This window comes from Microplitis demolitor, chromosome 6 (assembly GCF_026212275.2).
Source record: "Microplitis demolitor isolate Queensland-Clemson2020A chromosome 6, iyMicDemo2.1a, whole genome shotgun sequence".
Classification (NCBI taxonomy): Eukaryota; Metazoa; Arthropoda; class Insecta; order Hymenoptera; family Braconidae; genus Microplitis; species Microplitis demolitor.
The window spans coordinates 2,859,426-2,873,982 of NC_068550.1; the positions used below are offsets into that span (position 1 = coordinate 2,859,426).

The 14,557-nt window shown below is 31.7% G+C and overlaps 1 protein-coding gene across 6 annotated transcripts in view; it reads right to left on the bottom strand.

Annotated features, from left to right (window-relative positions):
• Nucleotides 1-417: 417 nt before the first annotated feature.
• LOC103577340 (serine/threonine-protein phosphatase 4 regulatory subunit 1) overlaps nucleotides 418-14,557 on the bottom strand; it is a 67,033-nt gene continuing 52,893 nt past the window's right edge. For 5 of the 6 annotated variants that reach the window (XM_008557938.3, XM_014442135.2, XM_053739766.1 and 2 more), the window contains 6 exons: nucleotides 9,140-9,252; nucleotides 6,301-6,443; nucleotides 5,853-5,999; nucleotides 3,631-3,801; nucleotides 3,266-3,558; nucleotides 418-3,114 (listed from right to left, as the gene is read on the bottom strand). In XM_008557938.3, coding sequence (XP_008556160.1) covers nucleotides 1,227-3,114; nucleotides 3,266-3,558; nucleotides 3,631-3,801; nucleotides 5,853-5,999; nucleotides 6,301-6,443; nucleotides 9,140-9,252 — 2,755 coding nt within the window. In that variant the 3' untranslated portion in view covers nucleotides 418-1,226. The remainder of the gene's footprint in view (nucleotides 3,115-3,265; nucleotides 3,559-3,630; nucleotides 3,802-5,852; nucleotides 6,000-6,300; nucleotides 6,444-9,139; nucleotides 9,253-14,557) is intronic. The other variant, XM_008557937.3, reaches the window with a different exon arrangement.

Consider the following 14,557-nt stretch of genomic DNA (forward strand, 5'->3'; position numbering starts at 1 on the left):
TATATACTTATACTTATTAGATACCGTTATAATTTTATATAAATAAATTTACTAAAGAATTTTATTTTATTTTTTAATTAAATTTCTTTTTTACTAATCGATATTAAGATTTATTTTCTTGCATTCATTGAGCTATCAAATACATCATGTATTTATTATACAAATTATTATTATTATTTATTTATTTATTAGAACAATAACGCAGAGTATATTCACAATAATCGGTGCGGCTTTTTAAAAATTTATTTACTGTGAATATATGACAAAGTCTTTGTAATTGTTTAGTTTTTTTTGCTTCACTAATTGATTTTATTGTACAATCCTGTGGTAATTATCACTCAGTGTCACAAGGACAATTGTAAATTATAATTATTTAATTATTATTATTATACAATACGAGAATTTACAATTATCATATTTTCATTTTTTTTTTTTTTTTTTTTTTTTTTTTTTTTTTTTTTCAAATCTTTCCTGTCGGATGGACATTTACACGTCACACATTCACGCTTTATTACAACAAAATCGATTTTATTTTATTTCATAATAAAAAAAAATGAATGGAAAATTTTATAAAAAGACATAAAAAAAAAAAAAAATTACATATTTTATTTAAATGGAATCAGTCGAGTATTTCACCGACCCGTGGATTAAAATTGCGGCAAAAAAATTTCATGAATTACAAAGCCTATAAAATTTTAAAAAATTTTTTATTTTCAATGCTACCTAAAAAAATGCCTAGAAATTTTTTTACTTAATTAACAATTTAATTATTTATTGAAAAAATTTAATCGCTCGATTTCTAAATATTCAACTTTTTTTTTTTTTATTTTATTAATGGGCAGTAAAAAATTTTAGCACTAAAACGTCTGACGATTTGGATAAAAATATCACCAAATTCGTGTTAAATTTGAGCTTTAAATACAAATGCTGATTATTATTATTATCATTAATATTAATAATTATCATTATTTTAATATATATTTATATTCGTGATAAAACAAATAATATCCGTCAACGAATTTTTTTTTACACTATTTACTCAGTTATTAAATAAAATAGTGAGCACTAAAAAACAATAACAAAATCTAGGCTAATTAATTGCTCTGTTAAATTTATTAAAAGATTTTGTTTTTTAATTATAACTCCATACGTATTAATTAATGAATTAATCAATTGAAGATACATGGACATGAGTTTTGACATGGAAAAAAAAATTTTTTAAACCCCTAATTACCATCCAACTGTCTTTTATTATTGACATTAGCAATAGATCTAACTTCTGGCCACTTGAATGCCTGATATTTACCGACACTACCGCCAGCAATTGCTCTGACATCACGATCAGGATCTTCCCGTGATATTTGTACCTTATTATTTATCAATTCAACCTCTTCCTCACTAAGAATATTGCTTATGTTAACAACTTGCGTCGTCAGTGTTCTGATAACAGCTAATCTGACATTAGGCACAACGTCTGATGATAAATCTAAAAGCCACGGCAATAATTCACTTGAAAATTTTTCACCGCTAATGGCATCTTTGCTTATCAACGAGGCACAGAGTAATGCAAATGTTTGTCTACATGTCCAACGCGATGAGCTGGCAGTCAACATTGATCTCAATTCTTGTATTATTGTTGTGACCAAACTGTCATCGCTTGACAAATATGAAATTATTTGAGTAACAAGTTCAAGTGCCATTTGTCTCACCGCGGCAACTTTGTCGACTAAAAGTGGGAATGACAGTGGCGCGATATATTTAGCAACGTCATTGGTACTGTAGAGTGATACAGATTCAAGTAGACGACAAGCAACTTCCTCGCGAAATCGCCAATTGCTTTCATTGTCTATTGATAAAAATGCTTTGAGACGGGGTAAAAAATGACAGCGATCTGCTGGCTTTAATACTTTTAAAAATGTCGCTAAATGTTTCAGTGCACTTATTCTTACTTCGTCTAAATCTTTTATAAATCCATCGTAAATAGGCAATAAATCTTGGGCTGATAATTCCTCACCTAGTATCATCGCTACCTCATGGATACTTGATGCCATTGTACGACGTACTTTGTATTCACGTGCGTCTGATAAATATCCGTATGCTGTTTTCAACATTGGCCAGTTTTCTTTGCCGAGTGTTAAGACAACTGCGGGAAAATAAAACGCACAGAAACGGGGTATTTCGGCGTTATTCCACTTGGAGTTCCACCATGCTTCTGGTTCAGCCATTGATACAAAAAAATTAATCAGTTCTTGTGGTACTATTGTTTGGTTATTATCACTATCTGATGGATTGACAGAATAATTATTACGTTGTTTTGTATCTGATGACTCGAAATTACTATAATCTAATGAAGTATTTGATATACTTATTGTTTCGCTCATCAATTTGTAATCGTCTGTTGAATTGTTTTGACTATTATTTAGTAAATCTTTATCTTCATCTTCGTACTGTCCATTATCTTGTTCGTTATCTTTATCATCTTTATAACAAGGATTTTTTTCAGTCTCATTATTTTTTTCGTTCTTAATTTCTTTGCTATCCTGAAAATCATTGCTATTAATTTCATTACTTGGTTTAACGTCGGTATTATTGCGGGGGGTATCGGAATTATCCAGAGAATTTCTATCAGTATCAGTCCCAGTTTCAGTTACAGTCTCGGTTTCTTCTGTCTCTGTCTTTATTTTGCCATCCGTAGATTCATTGAGTGAATCATCTTGGTCTTTTAAATTTTCACCGACAGCTGATGAACCATTGGCATTAATTTCAATGAGATCATTGTCTAGTGGAGGTAAATCTGGTGGGGGTATGTAGTAGTAGAGAAATGAGTTGAATTGATGGTGATCTTCATCAGCAGAATCTTCGTAATTTGATGTTTTATTTAGTGAACCCAAGCTGCTCCACTGCTTCTTGGGTAAGTTAGCAGCGCGTTCCTTAGCTACTATTTTTTGATATATTTTGCTTCTACCACCCATTTTCCTTCGGCATTTGTCTACGTTGTCTTCTTGGTTGTTCCCAGACATAGTGTTGTTCATCATTTCGTTGTCTTGGTCGTAATCTTCGTCTGATGCTGATTTACATGACATCGCCGACTCACCTGAACCAGCAAAAGATACCCTGGTGAATAAAAAAAAAATTATTTTAGTTAATCAAATTCAATTATTTAAAATTAATTAATTTGACATCCGATAAATCATTGGAGTAAAAGAAAAAATTTTTCACACTAAAAAAAAAAATAAAAAAAAAAAAAAATCATACTCATACATACATGTTATACCTGAGCTCAGTACCATGCTGGTCTGTAAGTATGAGTTCACCGTAATGATTATACGCAATTCCAGTGAATTTCTTAGCAAAGGTTGATATAAAAGGACCAAGCATTTGGTAAGCTGATAATCTAACCCACTTGGACTCATCTTCTAGATGACTAGCTAATATCGTGGACAATGTTGTACGACGTAATTCAATCGGGACACAGCAGGCTACTGATACTATCACTTCTGCGCATGATTTTCTTACTGTCCAAACTGGATCTTTGCATAAATTTATATACGCCGGCAGCTGTAACGTTAATTCAACATTTTTACTTTTACTTGTAATCAATATTGAAATAAAAAATAAAATAACACTTACCAATATGTCATACATTGTTTCTTTAGACATCGCTGTTGAAAATTCGCCAAAATGTATCGCACATAATTTACGTATAAAGAAATTAATGTCTGTGCATAATGACAGGTAACGTTGTAAAAAAAGTCTCTCTGCTGTTTGAGGTTCGAGTATAGAAGCAACTTTGCTCATTCCCTGCGAAGTCAAAAAAATAATTACAAATAAATAATTTATCAAAGAAAGGATTTCAAATTTTTTCACAATTGCATCAGATTGAATCATAAATAAAATTTATAAATAGTGAGTGTGCGAATAGTTTGAACTTACGAATAATTCATAAATTTTCGGATTTGAAAATTTTCTTATGATTTAAAAATTTGAATTATCTTTTCCAATGATTCAAATTTTTTTCAGACGGTAATAGAACTCAGACACGAATCCAAAAAAATTATTTTTGATTACTTTAAAAACTAAGCTCTCTATCAAATAAAAATTGAATATTTGAAAATTGATGATATTTTTGTTGATTTGAATCGCGTAATTTAAAATTTCAAATAATTAAAAAATTTTCGGATAATTCTAAAACTGAGAGTTAGAAAATTAAAATTATTCGATTCAATTCGAACCCGATTCGCACACCCGTAATAAATACATGAATTTAAACAAAAATAAAAAAACAGGGAGTGGTGACGTGATGGTGGTTCTTATCGTACCGTTTCGCTCATCAAAGCTGGCTGTGATATGAGTAAAAATGTACCACATCACAACCACTCTGATGGGCAAGACAGTCGATTAATCCTTTGCATGATGCTGATTGTCGTGACAAAAAATATCACTGAGAACGTGGGAAAAATATTTAATACGATGGTTAGTCAGTGTCCAGCAAATTGAAAGACTTGGTCAAGTGAGGAAGGTCGTTTCCAAGGAAATCTAACTCGATCCATGTTTAAAGATCAACTGTTTCTTTAATTCTATACTCAAAGAGGTATTGCTGGTCTAGGTACAAAACATATCTATATATATTCTTCTTCTGGATCAGCTCTCTGCTGGCGGTAACTCACTGCCGCGGAGAAGGAGGCCAGTGCACCGGTTAGGGCCTTGAAGAACGCTTACAAACAACAAGGTCGTTCACCGGTGTAGCAATATTCCGTATTCGGAACTGATCGGGATTCATTTTTATACTATGGCGATATTATAAAAAAGGTAAATAAATAAATAACATAATATAACATAAAGTTAAAATAATATTATAATTTATAACTGATGATATTTCTTGTTTATGTTAAGATTGATGACGTTGATTAACCTGGATTGTCTTGAATTTTGAATGCCGCGACGCTCATCAAAGCTGGCTGTGATATGACTTTATAGTCGCATACAACAGCCACTCTGTGAGCGATGCAGTCATCAAATAATTTATAAAATCCTGTCCTATTTAATTAAATATTTAAAATTTAAATGGTGAATTTTGGTGGTGATTAAAACACCGATCCAATTTGTCAAAAATGGCTGTGATATGAACGTAAGCAACACGTCACAACCAATTTGACGATTGGATCGCGTTCCTTGGCTACTTAAATTTATAAATAAACAATCAATACCTGAAATATAACACAAAGATAAATTTAAAACAAATTATGATTATTAATAATGGACTTTTTTTAGCTAAAGGTTAATAGCGCAGTAGATCAATAATAATTCTGTTGATACTGAAGATTGGTTTTACGAGCCGACCTCATCAAAGTGGCTGTGATATGATTTAAAACATTTCACAACCAATTTGATGTACCGGACCGTAAAATTTCATTAATTTTATCAACTGCTACCTCCAATTATTTACTTATATAATTATTTATTATTTTATATATTCAACTGGTTCATATATAAGGTTTAGATGACATCGGACACAATTTTGCTCATCAAAGCTGGCTGTGATAGTCTAACTCTATGACACACCAGCTTTGACGGCAAAAGCATGCCCACTTCTACCTACAATATTTTTATAAATAAATTATTTTTCTAATAATTAATTATAGTTTTTTAAAATACGCATGATGATCCAACAAACGCCACATGAAAGACAAGGTAGTGAGACGTGGAAGGTCGAATGATCATCTCACTACCCATGTCTTTCATACAGAATTCGCTTGTACATTTTTTTAAAAATTAATTAATTAATAGAAATACATAATTATATTTAAATAAATTAATAAACTATTTAATTAATAGTAGTAATTAAAACTTACATCAATTGCAAAATTAATGTACTCCAATTTTGCTGGTTGTGTTCCCATCATTAAAAGTGTTGGTGCAACGACATTTTCAACAGAATTTTTGTCCAAGAGGCCACGTTCTATTAATGTTAAGAGCGCAGTATGAGTTGATTGTCGTACCTACATATTATATTTTAAATTTAATTAATTTGTTTATTTAAAAAAAATTAAAAATACTAACGCAGGAAATATTAAAATTTTTAAATTATCGCATTTTTTTTTTTTTTTTTTTTGAATTGTAATTGCGATAGCTTGGGGTGTAATTAGTTATTACTATTGTGCAGAAAAATTTAATTTTATTTAAAAAATTAAAATTTAATTAATTTTTTAAAAATATAATTAAGTATTGAGAGGATGAAAATTAGGTGACGCATTTTTATGGTTGGAGAGAGAATAATTAAATAAAAATATTAAAACGAACCTGTTGGTCAGTATCTTGAAGAAAACTAACGATAATGTGGATAAGATGAGTTGATAAAATATCTCCATATTTGTCTGGGGCTTCTTGGCAAATCATAGCGACGTGCGGCAGCTGTTCAACCAATTCCAATCTTACTGCTGATTCTAAAAAAATTGGAAAAAAAGAATCTCTGTAAAATATTAATATAATGCATTTCAAAGAATTCTGTTTTTGAAAAATAAAAATTTTTTTGAAACAATAAAATATTATTTATGACGGTTTGCGCTTGTAAAATAACCCAAGCGAGTGACTAAGAAGCTACGCAGGTAAATTTTTTTTTCTATTTTTAGAAAATACCTTTTACTAAGGAACTTATCCAGGATTAGTTCCATCGTGGCGTCCATTTCGCAGAAATATTATTTTTAAAAAAAATATATTTATTTTTATATATTAATTTAAATATTCAAATTATTCATTGAATTCGCGCGTTAAAAAATTAATTAATTATTTGAGAAAATTGAAAAAAAAATGCGTTGACTTTCAATAGACGCTAAGTATAACAGGAAGTGAATTTTCAAACGGTAAGAATTTTTCCAAGCTAACAACTGTTCTGTTCAAGCGCGGGGGTGCAACTGAAGCCCAACTCAGCACCTTTTCCTCAGCATTTGGCTGCCTGGAAAAAGGGCCTTACCCCCTCCAGGAAAAACGGACCAATGGCTGAGCCGAAGCCGTGGACTGGTCGGCTTGGGTAATTTTCATGGAAATTCCACTTTAGCCCTCTCTATTTAATTTATCTCTCAAGCATCTCCAGCTTGACATGCCACACGTGCTACATGCCAAACATCTTCCCGCTTTTTTTTTCAATCGTCTCTCCCTCAATTTCCTCTCCTTGATTTTATTTTCATCTGCTGGTTCAGGCTGTCCTATATGACATCCAGGTTCGTATACTCGCGCGTGCTCAACAATTGTCGGAGGGAGGACGATGACGAGAACGGCTGTCGGGATTCATCCTGCAGCTTACTCCTGCTTCTACGGCTGTTGCTCTTCCGATAGTTTTACTCAACTATTAACTACAAACTCAATTCTAAACTCTATTACTGTACTCTCTTTACTCTCTCTCTCTCTCTCTCTCTTAAAAGAGATTTTGTTGGCTTCTGTGCTCTTTACACTACAAGAAGCTTATGAACATCAATCATCATGTCTTATCTTACATTTCCTTTTTTTTTATTAGTACTCTACTAAAAATAAAAATATACATATGGTATATTTTTACTATATATATTTTTTTTTAAATTATTTAAGTTACAAAAAAAATTACACGACAATTGAATAAAAAATTAAAAAATGCATTGAAAATAATCGTTAAAAATTTATAAGTATTTTAAAAGTTTGTGGGAAAAAAATAGCAATGCGTTAAAGAGTTCGCAGGGGATCCAAAAATATTCATCAGCATCAGTAGCAAGAGTAAGAAATTACAAGACATGAGACATGAGGGTGATCCTTCTTCCGCCCTTGTATCTTCTTTTGGATTTGCTTTAGAAAAGATGAGTATGTAATGTAGCTGTAGTTGGGACAGAAGCTGGCACGTGTCACGGGGACCCAAGATGCGTTTTCTTACTCTCCCTAACCATGAAAGGAAGTTGAACTAAAAATACGACTATCGTTTTTTCTCTCCCTAATTTATTTTTTCTCCGGATGTAACGTAAGATTTATTCATTTTACTTTATTGTTTAATGATCAATCACTTGAAATATAATCACCGCCACCAATATCAATACTTCTATATTCATACATTTAATTATTAATTGATTAATTGATGAAATGAAAGTCACTAAAACCACGTACCAATGGCGGGTAATTTAAATTTAAAAAGAAATGTTAAAGTAAACCATGGGGGTCCATATGCTTATTTTATTTATAAATATACACTCGTCTTATTTTGTCAGAATTTTTTTTTTTTACATTAACGCACTCGTACTACATTTCCGGTGACACGCGTGCCTTTATATGCAGCGATAGTGATCCGACATTACCATTTTTGGCTTTAAAGTATTTTTATATTTATTATTATTATTATATATGTGATAAATTAATTACCACTAAACGATTATTTTACTATTTATTTAAAAATGCAACTCGTTAAATTTATATTGCATCTTTTTTAATTATTTGTGCGCAGTGCAATTAAAAATATTTATTATTCGTCTCAATTATTTTAATTAAAAAAAAAAATAAAAAATTCATCGAATAAAAAAATTAGTGCAATTAAAAAAAAAAAAATAGTGTAAGTACAAAAACAAAGTGTAAAAATAAAACAAGGACTGACAAAATAATTAATTTCAATCCTTTTTAAATGCGGAAATTAAAATTAAATTTTAAATTATAATTAAAATCACCAAAATGCTGTTGTAATTAATTATTCATATATTTTTTAAAGCCAAAATAAAAATAAATAAAAAAAAAAGCTTGAGATTTTTGCTTCCTGTTTGAAAGCTACGAAAAGGAGCGGGATTATAAGCAAAGATCTAGAGGATGCAGAGATTCACGGCGGCAATATAATGAACAAAGTTTTTATCCTGTAATGTTCATTATTTTTTTTTGTTTTTTATTTTTAACGCGTGCCGCTGTATTTTATTTCCGTTAAAAAAAAAAAAACTATCATTTTATTTTATCGCTGTAATTTCTTAAACATTTTCTGTTTTATTTTATTATTTTTATTCAACTGTCACTGTTGATTTTTATTTTATTTTATTATTTTTTTTATATATATATAATTATATATAATTACATGTGAAAATATTTAGGTTGTATTTTTTTTAGGGGAAAAATAATAATTTATGTTTTTAACGTAAAAACTCACCTGTGTCGTGGACTAATTTGTGGACGGGTTGCATTACTTCCGTGACATTTAAATCCGTTCCATTGTCTATAGCGCCACGGAATATTTCTACTAATATTCGTCCAACAAGTTGTCTGTAACAAATAAAAAAAATAATAATTAATAAATAAATTTAAAATTAATCCAAAAAAAAATTATACAATTATTCAGTTTTGGTAAAAATTATTTAAAAAAAAATTTACCGCAGAGTAAGTGAACATTGAGGCAAAATTAAATTTTTTAAAAATGAGTATTAAAAAAAAAAAAAAAAAAAAAAAAAAAAAAAAAAAAAAAAAAAATGCTGGCCTGTATTAGATATTAGGAAGGCAATAGAAAAACTCAAAGAAATTATTGCGACGTAAGTAGATGCGTAGTAAATTCCCCACTTAGTGTATTTTATCATCATCAACAAAACGGGGGTTAAAATTTTTATAGCCGAGTAGTGGGGGAGAAGTAAGTCGAATAAAGCCCGAGGATTGGCTGTAGATCCCCCTACATGGTCAGTCAATCATTAGAGTGGGAGACACACGACAACATGAGTCGCGGACGAGTATGCCGTGCTTCCATGTCTTTACGCCACGCCTACGACACCCGCGCAAACATGGCCGCGCGCGGATTTCTCGCGACGTCGCGGTCTCTTTTTACTTTAATGCCCATCGCCGTTTAATCATACAAACCCTTTTATACAGTAGGCCCTATTTTTATTGCATATTATCATTATTTATTTTATTATTAATCTTAACAACTTTTTATTAACTCATACAATTAATTATTTATCATTTTTAAATCCAGTACAAAATTTTTTATATTTTTCTCTATCTTTTGACATCTTAAAATTTTTTATGAGCATTTAAATCTTAATAATTAATTTTTTAATTAATTATTTAATAAAAATTTATCATTTTTTTTTTTTTTATTGTGAAGAAGTTGAATTAAAATTTTTTTTTATGAATTCCTAATTTAAAAATTAATTTTTTGTATGGAAAAAAAATAAATAAAAATAAAACTTTCAGAGTCAATAAAGTTTGCGTATAAAAATAAGTTTGTATACAATATAAATATATATATTTTAATACATTGTAAAGCTAGAGTAATTTATGTTATTAATAATGTAACAGTGGCACAGTGGCTTCGGTCATGTCAGTAGTAAACTAATCGATAATTCCCCGAAATTCGATCGAAGCCATGTAAAACCAGAAGACCCTTAATCTACCCCACACATCGTCCAAACAAAACGATAATAATAACAACAATTAAACACTAAAATTTTCAAAAATTTGAAAAATTATAAATACAAAAAAAAAATCAATTTGTAAAAGTCATTTTTACAAAAGACTAGTTTATACGAGTCATCTTTTTCATCTGTCGATTGCCAGGTGTTGTTACAAATAATAATCAACTAGAGAACAAAAATTAGAGAACTAGACATCTGTCATTTACTAGTCTATTTTTATGAAAAATTTGTGTATCGCAAAAAAATAAAAATTCTTTTAGAAAAAAAAAAAAAAAAAAATTTTTACATTTCCATAAAACGTATACCTGTAGCTCAAGGGCGGAATATAGGGGCATAAATGAGGACACGAGATAAGTTTTTGGGGAAAAAAAGAGAAGAATGTGGTCGTTTGGAAAACTATAAATCAATAGAAGCCGCTTGGAGTACGGGACAGGTGCGAGAGAGGAAAATACTACAGCGGCTTACCACCCGAAGCTAATACACACGAAACAGCCCTGAGTAAATCTCGGTGGGGTCGCAATATATATACCTAGACAACACAATACAAACTCCCAGTGTCTATGTTCATGTAAAATAAAGTAAAATAAACCCAAGTAAATCCATTTCGAGCCATCCGAGGCCAATAGTCATTGAATTTGACAAGCCAACAGACAAAAGTTTCTCCAAAATTTATAATACTTAAAACTTGTGTCAGGGCTGAGTAAATAAACCTTCAAATTTGCTAATCCACTCGCTTTCTCTTTATTATTTAAATTTAAATTTATATATTTTTTTTTTTTTTTTTCATTCAAATTTTTAAATCCTCTATTTTTATCATTTACTTATTTTAGGATTTGAATTTTTAAATAAATAACTAATGACAAAATAAAAAATGGCGCGAAACGACAGTTGTTAGTATGAGCAAAAGGGTCCTCGGACCATAAGGAATGTTGTGTTGTGGCACAAGGCAGTTGCACCTTTGCTATAGAGGTATATATATATATATATATATATATATATAAGAAGCTAAAGAAGAGAACAAGGATAAAGAGGATGAGGATATTGTACAGAAGGAGAGAAAAAGAAACGACGAACAAGCTGAAAGTCAATGCACCGTAGGAGAATGCAACGCCGCCGCGTTAACGCGTCCCCCTGGTTGCTCCCTCATCGTGTTTCGATACACACTGAGTATAACGTCAAAGTGCATTCTACCGTGTGGTATACATACATACATATATATATCCAAGTACACAGACTGTTGTACTAGACGATCGGAATACGCAGTGCGTAGGCAGAGCTCTAGGAGTTACCGGTTAAGTCAACAGTTGATATATACCACCAAGTATATATACTTATGTTGTTAATTTTATCGTAGGCGGTAAACTGTTTGTTGTTGATAATTTTTAAAAAAGATCATTGGGAAATGCAGCATCAACTGCATTGAGAACAAAAGATTGGTTGTAATAAACAGAGAAGAAATGAGGAGAGAAGAGAACAGATTGTTGGTTTACTATATATTTTATTATGTATTGTGTGGCCAGTGTGGCTGCTGTTACCACTTCTTAGAAGCTATAATGCACTGGAGGCCAGTTTTAAAAGTAGAGGGGTTAATGCGCAGTTTCTCTCTACATACGATAGAACCGGGTGGTCCTTTGGTTAAGATGTAAACAACTTGGTACTTGAAAGTTTTTAAAATTAATTATTCAAATTTATAAACAAACTGGGCAACACACACATATGTCTATGTATTTTTAAAAATTATTCTTTGATAAGTTTGTTTGAATTTTTTATCTAAAGTAGAAAGAGACATTTGAGTAAAAAAATTTTTTTTGTTGAGATATTTTCAAATTGTTTATACTGCAATGACAATGACGTTTGTGTGGTCGTAAGCAGTTCAGTCACTCGGTCGTCGCACTGTATGTGCGTTATATTGAGAAATGGTGGTGCCATCTGTGCGAGTGTACGGTAGTAATGATACGGTATGTGTGTAAGTATAATATAAGGGGAAATGAAAGAGTGAGGAAGAGAAAATGATAAAGATGGAATGGAATGGTTGTGTAAGAGGAATGAGGAATGAGGGGGAACATCTAGTACGTGACTGTATACGTGTATGTTCACTCTCGCGTAACCGTCGAGTGTCAGCGTTGTATTGGGATCCAAAGTAAAAGAGTAAATGAGAGAGTGGAAGTGTGAGAGATGGATAGATTGTGTGTGAGTTGTGTTGTGTGTGCGTCTGTAATATACATGATACGATGATAGAACGGGGAGAGAGCAAGGGGAGAGACGTCTGTGTGGCCCCGTACCGCGTGGTGTGGGATCAACGTGAGTAGCGTGTGTACGCCAAGAACGAGCCAATGGATTAAGCGCATGCGCTAAATCTTTACTCACTCGCCACTGAATGAACTACCCCCACCCTATCAGTATTTTATACTACACGATACTCGATAGACTGAACCATGTTATATCCTACTATACCTACATACTATTCTTATACATTGTATATATATATATTTTTTTATTATTATTAATGATGATAATTTTATTATTCTTGTAGAATTTATTTTTCGATAAATTAGAATTGCTGGATGATTTATTTAAAGGAATGATTTATGTTAAAATGTACGTGACATTAAGAAAATAGGATTAGGGGTGTGTTGTATGGGTGTGGATGTCAAAAACGAGGGAAAATTTATATATGTATATATTATTAGTAATAGTAATATGTATTGGAGCAGAATAGTGCATTAGGAAAAGGCGGTTTAAGATGCACGACATATGCGAGAGCGTGTGCAGCTGCGAGATAACTATTGGGGCCGGTGGGTGACACGTTTTTCGAAGAATGTCCCACCATTACTGCCACAGTTTTTGTATCCATATATGTGTACTGTAAACCCAAAAGAGAAAGAGAAAAGTATTGATTTGTAGGGTGAGACTACGGTATCCCTACCAATAAAATTTTCATACTGACGTGAGTTAACAATCCCCAAACTACCCCTTCTTAATAGTAGATACACGTTTTTTACCCTCACTTATTTAGATATTTGTGATGACGGTAATTAATTTTTGATTTTTTATTTAATGAGAAAAAAAAATGCGGTATGATGAAATTAATAGTTTGTTTTGGATTAAGTATGACAGAGTTTTGATGTAAAATTTTGCAAGTGAATGTACTTTAAAGCTGGGATGAAGACGAGGAGGAGGAATAAACACTGGTGAGGCAGCGAGATGAAGAAAAAAAAAAATAGAGAGGAACGGCCGAAGAGAAGAGTCTTGGTATGGAAGAAGAAGTAAACAAGTGGATGAGGATGAGGTAGGACGGGACGGTGGTCAGTGCATTTGGCGCATTCCTCTGCAGTCTGCGCCGAAGCAAACGCAACAAGGAGATAAAGATAAGAGAGTAAGTGAGTGAGGAAGAGGGTGAGCAGTTGATGCCGTGAGAGGAGACAAGGAAGAGAAGCTCGCCACTTTGGACCGACCAACGCAAACCGCATTCCCGGCCGTGACCTTCGCTAGGACATCGCCACTGCCCCCACTTACCCCACACTCTACTCTACTCTAACGCGCTCACTCTCCGCGAATTGACTTTCATGTTTGTAATTTTTAAAAATGATTTTTTTTTTTTTTGCAGAAAAATTTAATGTAAGATAAAATTTTTAGGTAAAGAATTTATTTTTTAGTGGAATTCTGTTGAATTATTATGAGGAATTCAGTCGGGAGTCTTTTTCTAATTTACGAGGACAGCCGCCCTGAATCTGGGCAAATATTTGTCGAGCGCCTGACTAACGGGTCGTCGTGGCAAGTGATGGTGAACTCGGGGGTGTGAGACGCAGGAATAAAGAAGAATATAAAAAGAAAGAAAGAACAAAAAAAAAAAAAGTGTTGAAGAAAAAAAAACGGGACAGTGAAAGAAGGTAAAGACACTCATTCATAGTTTCTAGTTGACTGCTTCGAAGGAATCACAACACTAGTGTAGAGTACGAAGTAGAGTAGTCTTTAGTCTTATTCGGTCTCATAATCATCCTCTACTCATTTAATAAAATTCCAGAGATTCATTTCAACAGAACCACCGCTATCATAATCATATTAACAGTAATGATAATAATTATACCAACAGGAAGAAATAAAAAAAAATAAAATAAAAGGTAGTGTTAATAGACTCCAAGGTTCGCCGCTCTAATTAACACCTT